This window comes from Corvus cornix, chromosome Z, assembly GCF_000738735.6.
Source record: "Corvus cornix cornix isolate S_Up_H32 chromosome Z, ASM73873v5, whole genome shotgun sequence".
In the NCBI taxonomy this organism is placed as follows: domain Eukaryota; kingdom Metazoa; phylum Chordata; class Aves; order Passeriformes; family Corvidae; genus Corvus; species Corvus cornix.
In genome coordinates this window covers 44475012-44494449 of record NC_046357.1, presented here as the reverse complement: position 1 = coordinate 44494449, position 19438 = coordinate 44475012, and the positions used below count along the sequence as shown (strand labels likewise).

The 19438-nt window shown below is 40.5% G+C and overlaps 1 protein-coding gene across 4 annotated transcripts in view; it reads left to right on the top strand.

The window, feature by feature from the left end:
• Nucleotides 1–2746: 2746 nt before the first annotated feature.
• Nucleotides 2747–19438, top strand: part of SUSD1 (sushi domain containing 1) — a 46809-nt gene continuing 30117 nt past the window's right edge. The window contains exons 1-7 of one of the 4 annotated variants that reach the window (XM_019286873.2): nt 2747–2818; nt 9141–9272; nt 10748–10903; nt 11548–11700; nt 13037–13213; nt 15144–15323; nt 17297–17476. In XM_019286873.2, coding sequence (XP_019142418.2) covers nt 2794–2818; nt 9141–9272; nt 10748–10903; nt 11548–11700; nt 13037–13213; nt 15144–15323; nt 17297–17476 — 1003 coding nt within the window. In that variant the 5' untranslated portion in view covers nt 2747–2793. Of the gene's footprint in view, nt 2819–7004; nt 7286–9140; nt 9273–10747; nt 10904–11547; nt 11701–13036; nt 13214–15143; nt 15324–17296; nt 17477–19438 lie in introns of those variants that run through there. The other 3 variants (XM_010401320.3, XM_039567336.1, XM_010401321.3) reach the window with 3 other exon arrangements.

Genomic DNA, 19438 nt, shown 5'->3' with positions numbered 1-19438 from the left:
CTTGATATGGTATAAGTGTCTTTTTTTCTGCTCTGGTTTGGCATTGCTGGCTACAGCCTGCCTGACACAAGATGGCCTGAGTTAATTTCTCCTTCAGGGCATGCTATATATGCTTGTAAGATTCCCAAAGAACTTACTGGAACTCTCTGTGGAGATCTTTATTCCCCACTCAGTGCAGAACTACGCTGCTTGGGTGAAGTTGTTCAGTCACTGTGTACCTCTAGCTTTTACACAAACTGCTTGTTCTGCAGTTTAGATTCTACCAATTTTATATTGTGGGAAGATTGCATTTTTCATTTATTTTCTTTTTTATGTGTATGATTTTAATCAAGGCCCTTCAAAAATATTTTCAGGTCATTGTTGCCACTCACCAGCAGGAAAATAGACAAGGGAGAGATTACTTTTGAAGGGCCTGACCATAAGATGTTAGCAGCAGCATCCTGTCTTGCCTGGGATATCTCACTCACTTACTGTCTCATGAAATCTAACAGAAAAATTGCTGATAACTTTGCAGATCATTGCCTAGAAACACTGGACTTGATTAAGATGCTGAATATAACTTTGGGAATCCTGATGACTAATCTTGATTTTGTCTCTTTCAAAAGAGTCTAAACAACCACACTTCTAAACTGACATACACACATCTTCTCACTCTCCAAATGATGGGGCTGTACCTTCAGCCAAATTTTAAAACAATTTCTGGTGTACAGCTGGTTGTACATCAAATGGGTATAAAATAAAAAAATCTGTAGTTGTAATTGGGCAGTGGATTCATGTAGCACATAGCAAGAAAAAAATTCTCAGCCTCATGCAGGCCTAAATGGTCAGTCGTCATTCAGTTCTCACAGGCTTAAGTTATTTGAATGTCAAGTTTTTCTGCTGCTTAGAGAGTTCATGAGCCAGCGGTGTCCTTGTGGCCAAGCAGACCCATGGTATCCTGGTTACATGGAGAGGAGCATTGCCAGCAGGTCCAGGCCCCTCTGCTTAGCCCTGGTGAGGCCTCACCTGCAGTGCTGTGTCCAGTTCTGGGCTCCTCAGTAAAAGAGAGACAAAAGAGAATGTCCAGCAGAGAACTATGAAGATGATTAAGGGACTGGAGCATCTTTCATATGAGGAAAGGCTGAGGGAGCTGGGCCTGTTCAGCCTTGAGAAGAGACGACTGAGAGGGGACCCCATCAGTGTCTATGAGTATCTGAAGGGAGGTGTCAAGAGAATGGAGCCAGGCTCTTCTCCATGATGCCCAGAAATAGGACAAAAGGCAGAAACTGATGCACAGAAGTTCCACCTGAACATGAGGATGGACTTCCTTACTGTGTGAGTGACAGTGCACTGGAACAGATTGCCCAGAGAATTTGTGGAGTTTCCCTCCCTGGAAATAGTCAAGAGCCATCTGGATGGAATCTTGTGCCATGTGCTCTCCGATAACCCGACATGAGCAGGGAAGTTGTACCAGTGGTCCCTTCTAACAATTCCCATTCTGTGGTTCTGTGATTGTAAGATAAGCTTGATTTCTTGCAGATACTATTTGAAGATAAATACGGCTTTCAGCTTTGCAATTCAAATGAAAAAGAAAATAAAAAGACTAGGTGACCTTTTATTTCTATATAAATACCAGTCTTAAGTCTTTATTACAATTTATAACAATGCAGAAATGCCATCACCCAGGGTTATTTCTCCTCTGATTGCCAGTAAATGTAGAAATAATAGAGTTATACCTAATTTAATTTTCCAAGATCAAAGAGCAGAGCTTTTGCTGGTTTTGTGACAAAACAAAAGCACTCTCTTTTTTTACGCCAATGAATGCATAATTTTATGAATCTGAAATCCAGCTCATGCTGCTGGCTTTGTATTTCCAGGGTCTAAAAATACAGTAATTTAAGGTACTTTCTAATTGAGATAAAAACAGCTACTTTAAACTTGATAAACAGCATGTGAAAGTTTAATTGCTTACAGAACAACTCAGAGAGTGAAGGTTGAGGTATTTACTATGAAAAGTATGGTTATTAGATTCCCTTTTCTTTCCCACTACAAAGTGTTGATGCAAATATGAGATTGCCTGGTGACAAAATACAATTGGTCCATAGAGAAAGATGCCATGGCAGAAGAATCCCCAGCTGCCTGAACAGCTTCAGAATGGTTTGGTTTATTATCTCTGGTCACAGAACCACAGAATGGTTGGGGTTGGAAGGGACCTCTGGAGATCGTCTGATTCAACTTTCCTGCTAAAGCAGGTTCACAGGAACCCATAAGACACAAGTATGGAATTTATCTTCATAGATAATATAATTTGACAAGTTGCCATGTTTCCCATCTAGTATTTTTAGACTCACTTTTACACTTACCTTGCCCAAAAATACTGCAAAGCTGATGGTCAGAGAAGAATAATACAAGGATAATACTGTAGTCAGTGGGATTTGGTTTTTTTCGTGTACTTATCAAATAAATTATCATTCATTTTTGCCTTACTGATAAGTTGTTCTAAAGTTTTATACAGCTGCAGTAGAAAGGCCATCACCCCTGTGGGTGAGCTTGGGGAGCCTGGGAAAGAAGAAAACCTGAGTCTTGTTGCCAAGTTCCTTCTCTTCAGATTTTAGCATACATTCTAGGATCTGAAAGGTAAAGATGTCTGTTCATCTACATGGAGCTAAAAAAATCACATTACTTTTTATTTGTTCATTTATTTATTTTTTTAAAACGTATGAAGGGTGTGGAGGGCTGGGAGCCCTTGGCACAAGAGTCGTCTGCACTCCCTTGGAGGAGAGAGGCCTGAGGCCAAGAAGATCTTCCCCAGAGATGAGCAACCTTCCTCAGGGTCATGGTGAGAAACTGAACCACCCCCAGCATGCCTTGTTTCTATATGGTAATAGCCTGTACCCAGTTGGCCACTTGGTTTCTACCCCACCCCCTGCATTTCCCAAAAAAGCCCCCTGTTTGTGCCCCTCAGAGGGAGTTGTTGTCCCTGGCCTCCCCTTCACAGAGGCTGCTGGACAATAAAAGCTACCCCTGTGGAACTGCTATATGAGGCTCCTGTCTCTCTATCCCAAGTTTGCCTTGGGTGATTTCACAAAGAGCTGAATCACAAGAGCTGGAATCACTTGTAGCAGAGAAGTTGCTACACTTGCTGACATCACCTGCGGCCCAGGGAAGCCTGCTGCCACTGCCCCTGGCAGAGGTGTTCTTTGCAGGACGCTCTCTCTAGGAAGGTCATGGCACACTGGTGCTGACCAGCATCGGACCTCCTGCGATAGAAGGGGAGGCTGTTACTGTTCTTTTCTGAACTTTTCCTTTATGCCTCTCTGCCTCTTTCCTCTTAACTATGGTCTTAGGTCAGCACAGCCCTCAAAATAATGGCACAGCATGAAACAGTCAGAAGCAATGGCTATCAGCAGTGTCCTTAGATCACATTCCTGACAACACTAGGACACTGCCCTATAAACTGACATGCACTAAGTTATTGTGGTTTAAAAACTTCTAAAAACTGGGGTAGACTGCAGTGGCATGCAGGCTTCTACCACAGGTTATGTTGCACCATACACACTTATGTAGGAATACTATCCCAGTTGCACATCTAAGTGGGAGGGAGAAGTGAAGAGACGCAGAGAGGGGTTATCTTATCAAAGCTCCCAGTGGGTTTGTGGCAAAGCCCAGTTTGGTCTCCTATGCTAAAACCCACAGATAGCAGCCCTTTTGCTCTGGAGAGCTGCTTTTCTGATTAGCAGCAACTGTCAGCAGGCTTTATCACCTACTATGCCCTTGTTATGAGATGTACAGGGCATGCTCTGATGTATGTTACATCTAAGGCGTATCCTCTAGGCAAATTGTATACAAGCATTCAGTATTTAAGGTTCAAATTCAGGTATCCAACGCTTTTGCAGAAATCTCATTTACTTTTTCATCTTTACTTCATCTGCTAGAAGCTGAGACAGTGGCATAGGCACCCTAAGAGTACAGACAGAAATAATGCAAACAGCTTGAGTGATAACATTTCCTTAACCAAAAAAAAAAAAAAAACCCAAACATACAAGAGACTGCTTTACTTCTGCACAATATTTGCTGAAGCATTTTCAATAGAAACTGAAGAGGGTCAGCCAATTTTTTCTGATTTGACAATTGCTGTTGCTTATTCTGGGAACTAAGTGGGTGACCAGAAACCAGTTATTAATTTGATTAATTTAAAATAGGTAAGAGAGGCAGAATTCAGATAGAAGGAATCTTCCATCAAGCTGTACTTACTCTTTTCATTGCCAGTTGGAAAGAAGTGCTTGGTAGCAAGCTGTTCAAGAATGTAACTGCACTATGAATAGCTGAGTGATCTGTTAACAAGGATGAAATACATTTATTCACTCTGGCTGAAGATATTTGCTGTGTTTTTAAAAATGTGTTTGCTGAAAGAGCTATTAGTATCAAATATTTTGTCTTCATGTGTCAAAATAAGCAGTGTAATTTATGCCAAAAATCCTTAGGAGAAAAAAAAAGAGATTTAGATGACATGGTGATATTCATTGTCTGCAAAGGACACAGAACAAATACAGATGGCTGAGGATTAGTTTAATCCAGCTTGCCTTTCTGATTTTCAATTACTGGCATTTAGACACTTGCAAGCTAAAAATGCACAGGAAACTTCCAAGCATCTCTGGATTAATTCAGTTACTTTGACCATCACAACTATTTTCTCTTCACAAAGAAGAGAAATTGAAGCAAATACTGACTGGTACATACATCTTCTGGATAATTTAATGTTAGGGACAAAGGAAACACTGTAATTATGAAAGAGGTTTCCTTTAGGTTTAACAAGGAAAAGATTAAAAATTTTATTCTATCCAGAACAAAAAATACAGGTAGATGTTAGTCTGTATTTTCATTAGAGAGATTTTTATATGACACAAGCAAGATTTGCCCAAGATATTAAGGATCAGCATGTTGGGACACTAATCTGTCTTACCCTCCTGAATCTTTACTTATCTTTCTATGTAAATTAGCTAGGGCTTGGGCAGGTGACCTCAGGGCAGAAGTGATCTGTGATTAATCTCAGTGGTAGATTCAAACCTGAAGTACTGGAAGAGATTGTTTGGGAATGCTGTGAATTCTACATCACTGTCAGCATAAGGAGCAAGTTAGACAAGTATGTCAGGAATCATAGAGTTGACCTTGTTGTAGAGCAGAAAACAGAACAAATGACCTCTCAACATCTTTTGACATTTATTTCTTAAGACCATGCATTAAATTTAAAATAGCCTTTGTGTGTAGTTTAATAATTTGGTTCTGAAGTATGTCTTATACAGCAATTAATTGTCTGTTTGAGATATGATAGACTGGAACATAACAAGGACATTAGTTCCATTCTATGTCCTGTACTTTTTTCAGCTGATACACTTCCTTGTTACTTTCCTTAAATAATATTTCTATTACAATTTTTAATTTGTTCTCTTTATAAATATGATGTATTTCTTCAGGCTTCATGCCAAAAATATTTTCCTGTTTGCTGTATGAGGTGTTTATAATTACAAAAAGTTGCTTCCACTACTTTTTATGAAAAGAACGGTAGAAATCGAAGTGATTAGTAGGTCTGCTACACACTGGGCTGCCAAGGAAGAGGAACATTGTAATTTCCAAACCATTTTAATATGTTGTACAGAACAGTTGCTATCTGAACCATTCCTTATAATGGTAAGCTACTTACCACCACTGAGAATGCATGCTTCCATTTTCAGTAATTTTAAGGAAGAAATTTGCAGTAATGACATCTGTAGTGTGTTCTTCCAAAAGCAGGATGACTTGCAATGTAACTGGCTGCTGCCAGAATCTGGTCAAGATGAGTAAGTGTAACAGAAGCTGGTTAAAAATGTATACATGCTTAAGTAGGCAGAGGAGTAATTTAAAAAAAAAAAAAAAAAAAAAAAAAAAAGGCACCAAAACCGGTAAGAGAGCAACTTATGTAAATAAATCAATAAAGTTGATAATTTGGTGAAACTGGGTTCTGCTTCCCTTGAAGTCAGACACAGATAGTTTTGAGTTTGTTGTTATAATACACCAGTAAAAGATCATGCTATGTCACTTAAGTGCAGTGGTGATGGAGGACTGGGCTGAGTTAGTGTTCAAGGGCATTAATGAAAAGCCACCAGAGCACGCGAGCAAAACTTCTTCAGGGAGCTCATTAGAGGTATCAAATGTGCCTAATTCTACTTTTGTGTTAGGCTTCCCTGATTCATCACCTTGGCACTCCTCTATTGTGGTAACTGGGCAACTGTGTTTGCCGATAAAAAGTAGTTTATGCAGCTTCCTACGATGCAGGCTCACGGACACGAATGAGGACTACGGGCGCTAGAGCTATTACTACTCTTCTTTCTGCAGCAGAAAACTCTTCAGGCAGCGCTACTGGTGCTGCCTAAACCCGAGGTTTGGGGATTCACCTGAGCGGCGGCTAAGGCCTGCAGTGAGAAAGCCTTAATTTATTTCAAGCATCACGGGCTGGCGGTGTACGGCTGCACCAGTTTCGTACATCGTAGGACTGATGCGCCAACTTGGCGCCGGGGCGCAGGCGGCGCCGTGCGGGGTCGCAGCTGCGATGCCGTCCCCTCGGGGACACACCGAGCGCTCCCGGGGCCGGTGCCGCTCCGTGCTGCTCCGTGCTGCTCGGTGCCGTTTTCCGGGGGCGGCACAGCTCCCGCGTACAAACAGGTGTGTCTTTCAGCCGCTCTTCCGTGGAATCATAAATAACCCTACCCTCCGTTTCTCCCCCCGCCCTCGGGCTATGGACAGCAGCAGCCCTTATCAGCCTTGCCACCTGCCTGGCCGGGCAGAGGCGGTGTCCCGGGGAAGGAAAGGGGTTGTGCCAGGAAAGAGAGGAAAAAGAAAAAAAAAGGAAAATAATAATAATAATAATAATTAAAAAAAAAAAAAAAAAAAAAAAAAAAAAAAAAAAAAAAGAAGAAGAACAGAGAGGGTTTTGCGGACAGTGGGGCCGGGAAGGAAAGGGGCCTCGCTGAGGGCGAAAGCCGGGGGGGCCGAGGGCGCGGCGGAGGCGATAAGGGCGTCCCGCCCGCCGGGAGACAGCGCCAGCCGCCCTCAGTCCGGGCCGCGGGCTCTGCCCTACCCTCGGGCTCTGCCCTGTCCGCGGCTCCCCTCCCTCCCTCCGCCCCCAGGGACGATGCAGAGGCCCCGGGGCTGTGCGGCACCGAGGGGCTCGGCGGGAACATGAGCTCGGCGGGCGGCCGGGCCCCCGGGCCGCTCCTGCTGCTGCTGCTGCTGCTGCCGGCGCTGCCGCGGTGCGCGGGGCGGCGGCGGGGTAAGTGCGACCGGGCCGGGGGACTGCGAGCTGGGCGTCAAGCGCCCGCCGGTGGTGGCCGGACAGCCCTTGGTGGTGGTGGCAGAGGCAGCCCGAGGTGATGATGGTGGAGGCAGCCCACGCTGGTGGCAGAGCATTCCTTGGTGGTGGTGTTGGGGACAGACCGTGCTGGTGGTGCCGAAGCATCCCATGGTGATGATGGCGAAGCATCATCCCATGGTGATGGTGGCGGAGCAGCCCGTAGTGGTGGTGATGGAGGTCCCCGTGGCGTTGGTGGCGGAGGTGTCTCCTCGACACCTGCTGACGGCAGTGGTGGCAGCGACCCCGTGTCCTGCCGGGCTGAGAAGGCCTTGCCATGGCAGGAGCCGCAACTGAGGAAGTGCATGCGTAGGACCAAAACAGTGAGGTGACCGTAGTGCTGGCATAATAAATTGTATGTTGTGAAGGACAAATAAATCATAAAGTTTCAGCTGTAGTAGTAAGGGGAGGCAGGGGATGGAAACACTTTTTTTAATCTCCTGAAGCATCAGTCTGAGGAGGATACTCCCCTATCTTATCAGAGGATTGAGGTATCACGAGAAAGTTCTCTCTATGGCTGTTTGTAAATTTAATTTTCTGATCTATGTTGGCTGCCATTGCATGCTGACAGTTTTTGTTTCCTGTTCTTATCCGAAACACACACACACAAATATATAAAAACATGGATAATTAGGAGTAGGAATCGATGATGCTTCCCATAGGCTAGGGCACTCATAAATGCGCTGTGAGTAAAACTGAAACCCTGTGCATGTGGAAGGGCAGGTTTACCACAGTGATAAATTTGTTGCCTAAAAACAGCTAGAGTGTTCAGCTGCCTTCTTCATCCAGTTACGGTTATGTATTCAGGCATTGTAGAGTCGTCAAAATTTTGTCAGAGATGTTAAACATACAGTGATGTTAGTACTCTTATCCGTTTAAGCTATCTTAGAAAAGTAAAAAATTCCATACTTCTGTGTCAAGCACCATGAGACATCAGCTTGTGCAGTATTAGTTCTTTCTTTTAAAATGTAAAAACATGTAGGCATATGCATGCTTTGTCTACATTAAACCCATCCATTTTGACGTTTGTCATTTGGAAGGCGAGGGTATGTGTGATAACAAGGAGCGCTTACCAAAACAATTGAGGAAAGTGAACAAAATGCCCTGACAATATGAGTACAAAGAGGAGAATAAATTTATGTTTTATCATAATTTCATGTATATTTGCAGCCTTGTCAGATTATAGTAAATTAGTTTATATGTTGTATGCTTCTAAACCACTTTTAATAAAAATTAATTTCTAAAATTACTTTACGTAATTTTACTCCTGGCAGTATTCACAACATTCTTATGAATAACATTTTTACCATATACATGTGGATGACATATGATACAAAGAGATTGATAAGTATCCCAAATGTCTATGTGTAAATAATAGGAAAAAACCCAACAAAACAGAAGAAACAAAAATAAAGACAAAAGAGAAACAAATGGATATGGACAAAAGATTAATAATATTGCATAGAGCTACTTATTATATGCCTTCTAAACCCTTCTGACTGTTGAAAAGCTCTTTTCCTTGTTGTCAGAGAAGAGAAGGATGGACAAAAATGCTCAGTGTAGTTACTTGTTTAATGTTCTCTGTTCAGTTTTCATCTTTAGTCTTTTAATACAATAGCTGTGGTTTTCCTCTAAGTTTGAAAATGAGGTGAGAGGAGGTAGTAGTCTATTCTGTGTTTTAATCGGGATTTTATCTCTACTTTAAATTCTCTGCCAGTTGCCCTACCATGCCACCTGTAAGGTACTTAAAAAAAAATGTGTCTTTTTGTCCTTAAAGGTATTGTGAACAGATCAGTTCCTGATGTCTGTGCAACTTGCCACATTCATGCAACGTGTCAGCAAAGTGGAGGAAAAAGTGTTTGTATCTGCAATTATGGATTTGTAGGCAATGGAAGAACCCACTGTCAAGGTAGGCTGCCTGTCTATGAAATGGAAAGAAACTCTGTAAATTCCTAAAGTGCTCTTTTTCAAGTAATGTTAATGAATTCTTCAAAGCATGCTAAAATCTTTGTTGTTTCCTGGCAGAATTTCCCAAACATAGAATATGTGTGGATTGTTTTTTCTTACCAAAAGACTTCTACATGTTCAGAAATGTTGTTTAACATTGTTTTGTTACTGTGCCTGATAGTGTCCTTCTAAGACCGTCTCATACATGATGAATCAATGTGAATCAAAGAACAATGTCAAATGCTGTGTCTCAGTGTATGTAATAGCTTACCGGTGCTTAAAGGGGGTGGTCCTTCACCGGTGATCTTTTCCTCTCCATCTCTTACCCTTCTTTCACAAAGCACTGGCAGCTGCTGGCCCCTGCACAGAGTTCAGCTCTCTCATTGTAGGAAAAACATAGAATCACAGAATGCTTTAAGTTGAAAGGGACCTTAAAAAATCACACAATTCCAACCCCCTTGCCATGGCCAGGGACAGCTTCCACTAGAGCAAGTTGCTCAGAGCTCCATCCAAGCTGACCTTGGACACTTTCAGTCATGGGGCATTGGGGCATCCACTACTTCTCTGGACAACCTGTTCCAGTGCCTCACTACCCCTACAATGAAGAATTTCTTCATAATACCAAATCTAAACCCACCCTCTTTCAGTTTGAAGCAATTCCCCCTTGTCCTATCACTACACGGTGTTGTCCAAAGTCCCTCTCCAGCTTTCTTGTAAGTCCTCTTTAGGTACTGGAAGGCCACAATAATGGCTTCTCAGAGCCTTCTCTTTTCTAGACTCAGAAATCCCCAACCATTTCAGCCTTTCCTTGTGGGAGAGGTGCTCCAGCCCCCACTCATCTTCATGGCCTCCACTGGATTTGCCTCAGCAGGTCCATGTCCTTCCTGCGCTGGGACCCCAGAGCTGGATGCAGTGTTCCAGGTGGGGTCTCACCAAGGCAGAGCAGAGGGGCAGAATCCCCTTCCTTCGCTGCTGCCCACACTGCTTTGGATGCAGCCCAGGACATGTTTGGCTTTCTGGGCTGTGGGTGCTCATGGCTGGGTCATGCCCAGCCTCTCATCCACCACCACCCCCAAGTCCTTCTCACAGGGCTCTCTTGATCTATTCTCCACCCAGACTGTGCTTGGGATTGTCCCCACCCAGGTGTTCCATGAAATGCATGCCATAAGGAAGAGCAGAAGAAGAGAGCAGGGTCCTCTGGTTTCAGCAGCTCTTGGACTCTTAGATCAACTTAAGCTGTGTCACAAAACTGTACTCTCATTTTTATCCAGGGACAACAATTTCTGTTGGTCTTCAGCTTACTAGCAGTGTTTACATCCCATATAATTTATAAAGGAAATCAGTAAGGAGAAGTCTGGTTACTTGAGCATGAGTGAGGAGAGGAGGATACCCCACTTTTCTTAATCTCTCTCTGATGTTTTTTAAATGTACTGACAGATAAAGATGAATGCCAGATTGGAGCCAGCAAAATCTGTGGAAATCATACACTGTGTCATAATACACATGGAAGTTTTTACTGTGTTTGCCTTGATGGATACCGAGCCTCCAACAACAACAAGACATTTATTCCCAATGATGGCACGAACTGTACAGGTAGACATCACAAAGAATCCTGAGCATGATGAATTCAAAACCTAATTTTCTACTGCACAGATATTTTTTTTTTTTCCCATCACTGTAGAATTTATTTTCTAACACTACATTAGAGAACTTTCTGTTGTCAATGCACTCGTTTGACATCCAGGTTCATAACAGCTATGAATTAGTTCCATTTTGAATTCTGCTATATCACAAATCATTGTTTCACAGTCTCATTCAAACAATGATCTTTTCAGAAGCAGCAGCAGCAGCTAGATTAAAGAAATAGGATGATTCCCCAGAATGTAATATTTGTGTTTAGTGTACTCAGTTCCTTGCTAAAGTGATGATCTGTTGTAACTGTTCAAGATATGTGCAAATACAGGATTTTTCTGGAATTGTTTGAGCAGAAGATAATATTGGAAGCTATTTGTCAAGTAAACCAGCAATAATTCTAAAGATAGCTAGCTACAAAATTGCAACAATCCTCTTTCCAGATGCTTGAAGATGAGACAATGATAAGCTCCTTTGTTATCCCAGAAGAGCCGTGAGATGCTGGGTAGAACTCTTCATGGAAGAGTTAAGCTTGGGCCCTATATTAATTACTTAAAACAAAAAACCCTGTTATGAAGTGATTCTATTTTCCCCTGAATTTTTAGATATAGATGAATGTGAGGAATCTGGGCTGTGTGGTCACAATGCAAGATGTGTGAATACTGAAGGAAGCTACATGTGTTACTGCAATGATGGTTATAAATTAGAAAATGGAGAGCGTTCTTTTCATCAAGATGGAAACATAGTTTCATGCAAAGGTGAGAGTCTTTGGATGCTGTTTTTGCTAGCAGACAAAAACATGTGTTGCACCATAGTGTAGTGCCTGTTCTGGCCTGCACTTCTCCAGGGCAGAAACCCTGTGTCTGGACTTTGCTTGCTGTATGATTTTTTTTTTTTCTCCTCTTGTATTTGGTTTGTCCCAGTGATGTCAGGATCCTAGAGTTAACACCAGATATTCCTTCAGGTTCTCAGCTGTGCTTCAGAGGTGCAGGGTCCGAGAGGCTTATAATGCTATGAAAGTAACATAGTTACTTTCTGAGTGAAAAGGAAGTGTGTTGTAATCCAGTTGTTTATATAATCACGCTGCATAAAGGGGAAGAGAAGAGCTACTAAATAGCTGATAAGAGAGGTTAATTGAATGAAACAAGCCTAGGGGAGAGGAATAATAAAATAACAATTCAGCAATTTATTACATACTGTGCCTCCTGCATAAATTAATGGTTCAGTTTATGTTGCCATAACAAAAAAACCTCAACCAAACCCATGTTTTCAATTTGAAAATCTGTCTTTAGTGTCAGTTTTCACAGATGCAAACTGCTAGCAGTGTTGGCTGTAGATATCAGAGTATGTAATGAACTCAGGTGTCCCAGGTGGAAGGAGCTGTCTAGATTATATTCAGCTTTTATTTCCGATTTATTGCCAGAACCATCAGTAAAGCTCACAGCCTGTAATTGCTCAGTTTTTCTGACTGGAGTGCTCCACTTTGTTTGCCAGAATTGCTGATAACCCTGCTTCTTATCTCACTGACTTGCCTCTCTATATTCTGTGGTGAAGTAGAGTGTCTGTACCGATTGTATTTCTTGCAGAGTTGCACAAGGGAGCCCTGTCCAAGCAGATGTGCTGGAGGAGTGGAGCTTTTGTATGCAGGCTGTTTCAATGAGATGAAGGATTTGAGGGGCAGAACATTTCTTTTCAATTTATCTGCTGAAAAGTGCTTCACTTTGCTCATCCACAGGGAAATAAAGCTGTGCATTGGGACCTGAAACTTTCCTCTGATGCTGAAGTATCATTCAGCCATTGCTGTAACAAGACTGGCCCATGCAAAGCAGCATCACACTGCAGTGTCTCATCTTGGTGTTGTGAATGGCTCCAGCTGTATGTTAGTAAAGGTGTAGCTCAATAACTGCTTCCCTGTATTCCTCCAACTGTGGCCGGGACAATTCTTCAACTTTAATATTCTACCTCTTTGGCAACCCCTCAGATTCATCAGAACAGGTGTATTTTGTGATGTGACCATCTAGTTCAGCTAATTTTAAAGTGGTTAAGTGTTGTGATTTATGTACTATGAAATCTTTTAACCCAGTCTCTTTGCAGAAATCGGATGTGGCTCCCCTCCTGAAATGAAGCACGGCTACATTGTGGGGAACTACAGCTTGCTACCAGGAAGTGCAGTTCATTATGAGTGTCAAGAAGGGTTTTACAGCAGCGAAGGAAAGTTCTCATACTGCACTGCAAATGAAACTTGGGAACCTGCCACTTTAAGCTGTAAAGGTGAAAAGAGTCTTAAATCTTTCTTAAATTCTTCATTATGGGGGTTTATGCATGGGAAGTGTGTTTGTGAAGATAGTAGACTGTTTTCACAATCTGAAGGAAATTTTTTTCAAGATCTGGTTATTTGCAAAAAAAAAAGAAGAAAATAAAAGGACATGTTTTTGTTTACCTTTTTCTTTAGTGTAGTGACATTTTTGATGCTGGTCCCTGAATGTGAACTGAGGCCTACAAAACTAGATTTCTTTAGCATTTCACAGGAAAGGCCACTGAGTTGGAAGGCATCACTGACCTCTCATGAAAACATCAATTTTCCTCACATTTTGTGAAGTTTTTTCTAAAGATTTACTGTAGATGCAAAAGAGAGGCATCATAGCACTCCTCATCTCTGGCCAGTCATCGTGGTTTTAATAGCATTTGTGCATGAACAAACACTTTCACATCTCTGAAGAGTTAAGTTTCCTGTGACTGTTGTTAAAACATACACTTGCCTTGGTGTTCTAATCATCCATTTTGTGGCAATATTACTGTTTACAAGTTCAGGGTTCTTTTTGTCTTCCTGTGAGTAGTTAGAAAATTCTGTATATTAGTTAAATGGTACTTGAAGCGCTAGATAACAGAACATACACTGTATATAACAACTCTACAGGGGAGAATTGTCATCCTGGAAATTGTCACTTAGTGAGAAGAGTTCTTTCTCTCTCTTTCTCTGAAATGACAAAAGTCATTGGTTTCTAATTATTTCCCTTTCTCTATTTTTTTTTCTCTGAGAATGGACAGAAATGGAACATTTATGGGAAGTGAATAAATTAAAATAAGGGTGCTAAAACAATGTGTCTGGGAAAGGTAAAATATTAACTATCACTAGAAATTCATAAGAAAGAAAAGATAATACTATTATAAAACAATGAAAGTAACAATTTTCTCCACAAAAATAAATAAAGGACAATGAGTTTGAAAACACAAAAGGGAGTGCCCAGAGTCTCAAGAAGCCCCTAGAGAAAGCTTGTGGAATGCAATTAGTGTGAGTTGTTGATATATATATTTTTGTTAATATTTTTCGGAAGTTGCTTTTTCATGTGATTTTTAAAATTTCTGCAATCAAACAGTAGGTCAGCTTAGAGTTTCTTTGCACATCTCTTGTTGTTAATTGAAAGAAAATACATGATACACCAAGAAACAGCCAAAAGTCTGAAATGTCAAACTTATTTTCCCTTTGTATTGCGAGCTCTTTTCCTGGTTTTCAATTAGGACTTCCCTTTTTTGTAAAACCAGCAAATCTGATTTTTTTTAATACTAGTAACTGTACCTTTAACAAATCTTCTTTTTGCGTGTGTGTGTGCTACTTGACTTCTTTGATTAAGCATTTGTCAATGACAACTCAGCATGTTTGTGAGTAGAGCAACCATTACAGTGTATTTTGAATATCTTGCCTTAACAGGAAACTTTTGTGTTGTATGTTGTAACGTTTTCTGTGGTTTTGCATATACATAGTTTTTGTACAGTTTTTAAAGTTCTGCTTTCTAAAGGCAGTTTCTGCTCATCTGCCCTCCTCAGGGTGCTGCTCATTGCAAATGGTATAGAAAAAGCTTATCTGATGTAATCAGGTTTGTAAAAGCAGGGGAATCTTTAAAGATTCCGAACAAAACTAGGATTTTTTTGTGTACCAGCAACTAGACTGAGGAGGGAGTCACAGATTTAGCATGCCATGAGAAAGGCAGAAAGGTGTCCTTTCATTTGGAAGCAGATCTTTGGAGTTGCTACAGCACTGTCAGTCACAGTGGGAATATTGCAGAGGATCTGAGGAAGTGCTGTATTACTACAGGAGGAGAGTGTTAGCTGGTAAAGATGAAAGAAATGCTTATGGGAGCAGCTGTCATTGCTCCTGCTGGTTGATGAACAAGTCTACCTTCCTCTTCCTTCATGTCCTCAGGTGTGGACTGTGGGGTTCCACCTTCTGTTTCGAACGCTCACCCTACATCTGTAAGTGGGACCACGTACAGAAGTGAAGTTACTTACGACTGTGCTCGTGGTTACCTGATGGCAGGCAGCAGTCACACTGCAGTCTGCAATGCCAAAGGACAGTGGGATGGCCCTGATTTGGTGTGCAAAGGTAAATAAAGTCTGCCTTCAGATTTATTTAGCATAAATACCATTTAAGTCACTGTTATAAATATCAGTCGTTCTCTTTGGGCATTCAGTTTGTACAATCTTTTGGCATAGAAAGTTCAGTCACAAAACAAAAACCATATGTTGAACAGGGTTTTTTTCATCTGTGTTGCTAATGAAGTTGCAATAAATTGTTAAAAGTTAACATTCCAAGAACATAATCCCAATGCACGTCAGGCATTGGGATTACCATGAGATGAAAATACAGCCTAAACTGCTGACATTTTTCTAGTTCAATATCTATTCTACTTTTCTGGTAGCAGCTGAAGACACTATCAGAAACCAAAGTGCTATTTGTCATTAACATCCCTTCAAAATTCCCATATTTGGACAGTTTCCAGTTGCAAACTATGATTGCTCAAGCATTCTACTGTTATTTCAGATGAGTCAAGTCTCTCATAGTGCTATGATTTGGAAGAATGTAGCCTAAGGAGTTCCTCAATAAGATGAAACACAGAAGCACATTTTTTAAAAAACTCATTTTTTTAATCTTAAATTCATATTCTTAATTAGGAGACCTAAGGATAATTACATTATTTAGTCGGTTTTCACATTTGCACAGCTTCACTTTTCTATTTGTTGGGTGATCAATATCTTTTCAGCTTGATCCACCAGGGTCAAGCTTTCAGTTTATTGCAATCAAATGTAGTAATTCTTTTGAGTGCTCAATTTGTATGTTATAACCAGTCTCTACTTATAGAGTGACCTTTAATATTCTTGTTCTGGGTCATGAGTCTAAGTAGGAGGCTTGCAGTGTTACACAGAAATGGGCTTCTGCATTTCGGTCTGTTGCAGAACAGCCGTGGGCAGGTAGCTGGAACAGCACAAGTTTTTGTGTCTCGTCACATACTGTCCTTCTATGAGTTAAGCATATGCTGGTGTGTGCATTAGTTGTTCCAAGGCTTGTTTTGATGGTTTATAATAGATGCATTCATACACATTGGGGTATGAAAAGGAAGGTGGTCATGATGGTGGATGTATTGCCCCTTGCAATACGTATGTTTAATTTTTCCTGTAAAGGTTGTAAAGATCGTGATTCTATAAGCTTTTGTTTTTTCTTCTTTGCTTTCCTTATTTTGAGTAGAATTTCAGAATCACTTAAAATTATTAAATGGTTTTAAAAGAACTTGTTTTCTCCATATAAGATTTAATGAGGGTAAGATTTTAATTCTTACGTGTTTGCTTCTTACAACTGAAGTGGTGAAGAATCTTTTATTGAGGTATAATGTTCATTGTGGATTTAAAAGCATATTTTACCCTAAATAATATTGTTCCATCTATTTGATCTTCACTTTTTATTCTTTTTGTTCCCTGTTTTTATTATGAAGCCCCTGAAAACTGAGCAGATGACTTAAATTATAAATTCATTATTCCAGCTTTCTAATTATCTGTAAAGTGGTTTGAATAATCAATCAAATTCTCCCTCAGAATTGCTCATTTGTCTTGTCTGTAGCAGCTTCTTTTTTCAAACCTTGAACTAAATACACTGACAAAGGAACATAACGTTCCTGATGCTGTTCTTTCACGACACTCCTTGGACCATGTGTCTTTTTTAATATCTACTGTTACTAATGGTAGGTAAAATAAAGGAATAAATAGCATGTGGAGGATAAGAGAGTGTTGTGGGAAGATAGATCTATTCCTAAAAATTTTCCTTAAGATCCTTGCTCTCCATTCCTAATCAGGTCACTTCGTTTTATTTACGGGTCGCCTTGTAGGATAAATGCCCTACCCTGCTGGAAAGTCTCCAGTCACAAAATTTGGGGTTCTGATAAACTGGCCTGACTTCTAGAAATCTCTAAGAAATGGAAAAAATTGAAGTGTAACTTGCTGGGACAGTTCATCCCTCCATCTTAAACACTTTGATATGTCTTGCCTGTTTTCAAGGTTTCATTTTCCTATTTTTCTCTGTTCCAGAAATAGACTGTGGCAAACCTTTGCTGATTCCACACACAAAAATGACCTGGGACAACTCTACCACTCTATGGAGCAGAGTGTACTATCAGTGTCAAGAAGGATATTATTTCAATGGAGACAGGAATTTTTCAGAATGCACAATAGATCAGTCATGGGAGAATATTACATATGTATGCAAAGGTAAATATTACTGTAAAAAGTTGCTGTTTAAATTGAAGTTTCATTAGTTTGTCATTCCCGTTCAGAAGTTAGGAACAGGAGAAAGAATGCAAGAAATCCCCTTCTAATTTATGATGTAGGGTATGTGGTGGTACTTTTGGATGGAAAGGTCACAGAAGAGAATGTTAACAATACGGCAGCTTCTACTGGATGTCACAGATCTTTCTATAGCTGTCTTGCTTTTTATCTCAAATAGAAGGAGACTAATGGGACAGGAGTTTTATTGCTTCACCAAGAGCCTTCAACTTAGAAGCCCATGGAGTGTCACCAGAGGGGCAGAAGGCATTTACCAATATTTTCTTATGAATCTAATACTGTGAAGTGCACTCCACTGAAAGTAGCGACAATTGAATTCAAAGCCCTGTCTCTCTCTCTCTCTCTCTTTTGTAGTTTGTTTGTTTTTTGTTCTTTTCTCATAATGACTGAAGCAAAATCTGTTAATGGTTGCCTTTCCGGCCTAGATCTAGTTGTCTGAATTTCATTCCAGAATTATTTTCTTATTAAAGAATGAGTCCTGAGAAGGGAGAGCTATAATAAAGGTGTTGTCATACTGTGTGCTTGGAAACAAGATGTACTGCCTTTTTATTAACAGCAACAACTAGCAGATGTTTTGGACTCTGACTGTTGTGCTCTTTAGTGTTCTTCTGTGTCCTGTGGAAGAGCTGTCTACCACTGTCCATCTCTAGTTTCTAAGAAGCAGTGCTGTCTTTTGCAGAAGATAGTGTTCATTTAGCTTTGAAACATCCTCATGGTTTTCAATAGGACTGGAAATCTGTCCTTGACTGCTGCCACTTCACTTCACACAGACTTACTGCATGAGGCCTCTCTTCCCTCACTTGACTTCTTGAGCATTTACAGAGAATATAAAACAGGTGGCATCAAATAAAATAGGTATGCAGAAAAGCCGTTCTCTCAGCTGTTGTAGTGTCCAAGTGGAAATGGAACTGCTGTTGTCCGAAGTCATGATTCATATTTCATTTAGGAAATTCACATTATGTAAATTGGTTTTGAAGCCAACATTGTGTAGGGTGACTAAGTTAGTCAGGTCTGTCAGTCTTTGCAGTGCCAAGAATTGTTTTGAGTGCTCTGAAGCTTTGAAGGGCCTGAACATGCAGACTGCACTCATACGATTACCGTGGATTTCAGCAAGAGCTTTGCCAGATTCCAGCACTAGCTGCTGGATCAGAGGACCAAAAAAGTAAGTTATGGTCAAATACAATGGGAAGAAAAAACTTACAAAAATAGCCTAACTAGTCCAGACTCCTTTAAAGGAAAATTAATCATCAGCAGGAAGTTATTACAAAATCTTGCATTTTCTTGACTTCTACATTTTTCATACTTGCTAGAGATAACAAATTGCTTTAAAATTAAATTAAATTTCTGTTTTGGCAATGATGTCTTTGTGAAGTACATGTTCTTAATAGTGTAATTGTGTATAATTAATCAGTAACTCCCATTAAAATGAGAGAAAATTATGTACCATTCTGAAATAATTTATGATAGAAGTTGTAAAACCAATTGTCTTTTCTTGCTGCCTGAAAAACTCTATTAGAAATAAGGCAGTTAAGAGAATATCCTCAGGAAATTCTCTGACAATTAGTTTCTTCATTTCTTAGGAAGTGATTGCTATGGAATGCCCTTTATTTGCATTGTTTGGTGCATTGTCTATTGGGATATATTATTAGTAGGGAGTTTAAATGTTAAAAATATCTTTACAAAGTTATTTTTACTTGCGATGCTGGTTGGATTTCCTTAATCAGTAAGGTGAGGCAGTAGTCAGCTGGATTACAGTCTTTCTTACCAGCCTCTGACTTACATAATGAGGAGACTGAAGTGCAGAGAACAGCCAGCAGTTAAAATACTTTCTGTCTAATGTGCTCAGTGTGTGAACTTGGACATCCTGTGTAGCTGGTCCTCACAGAA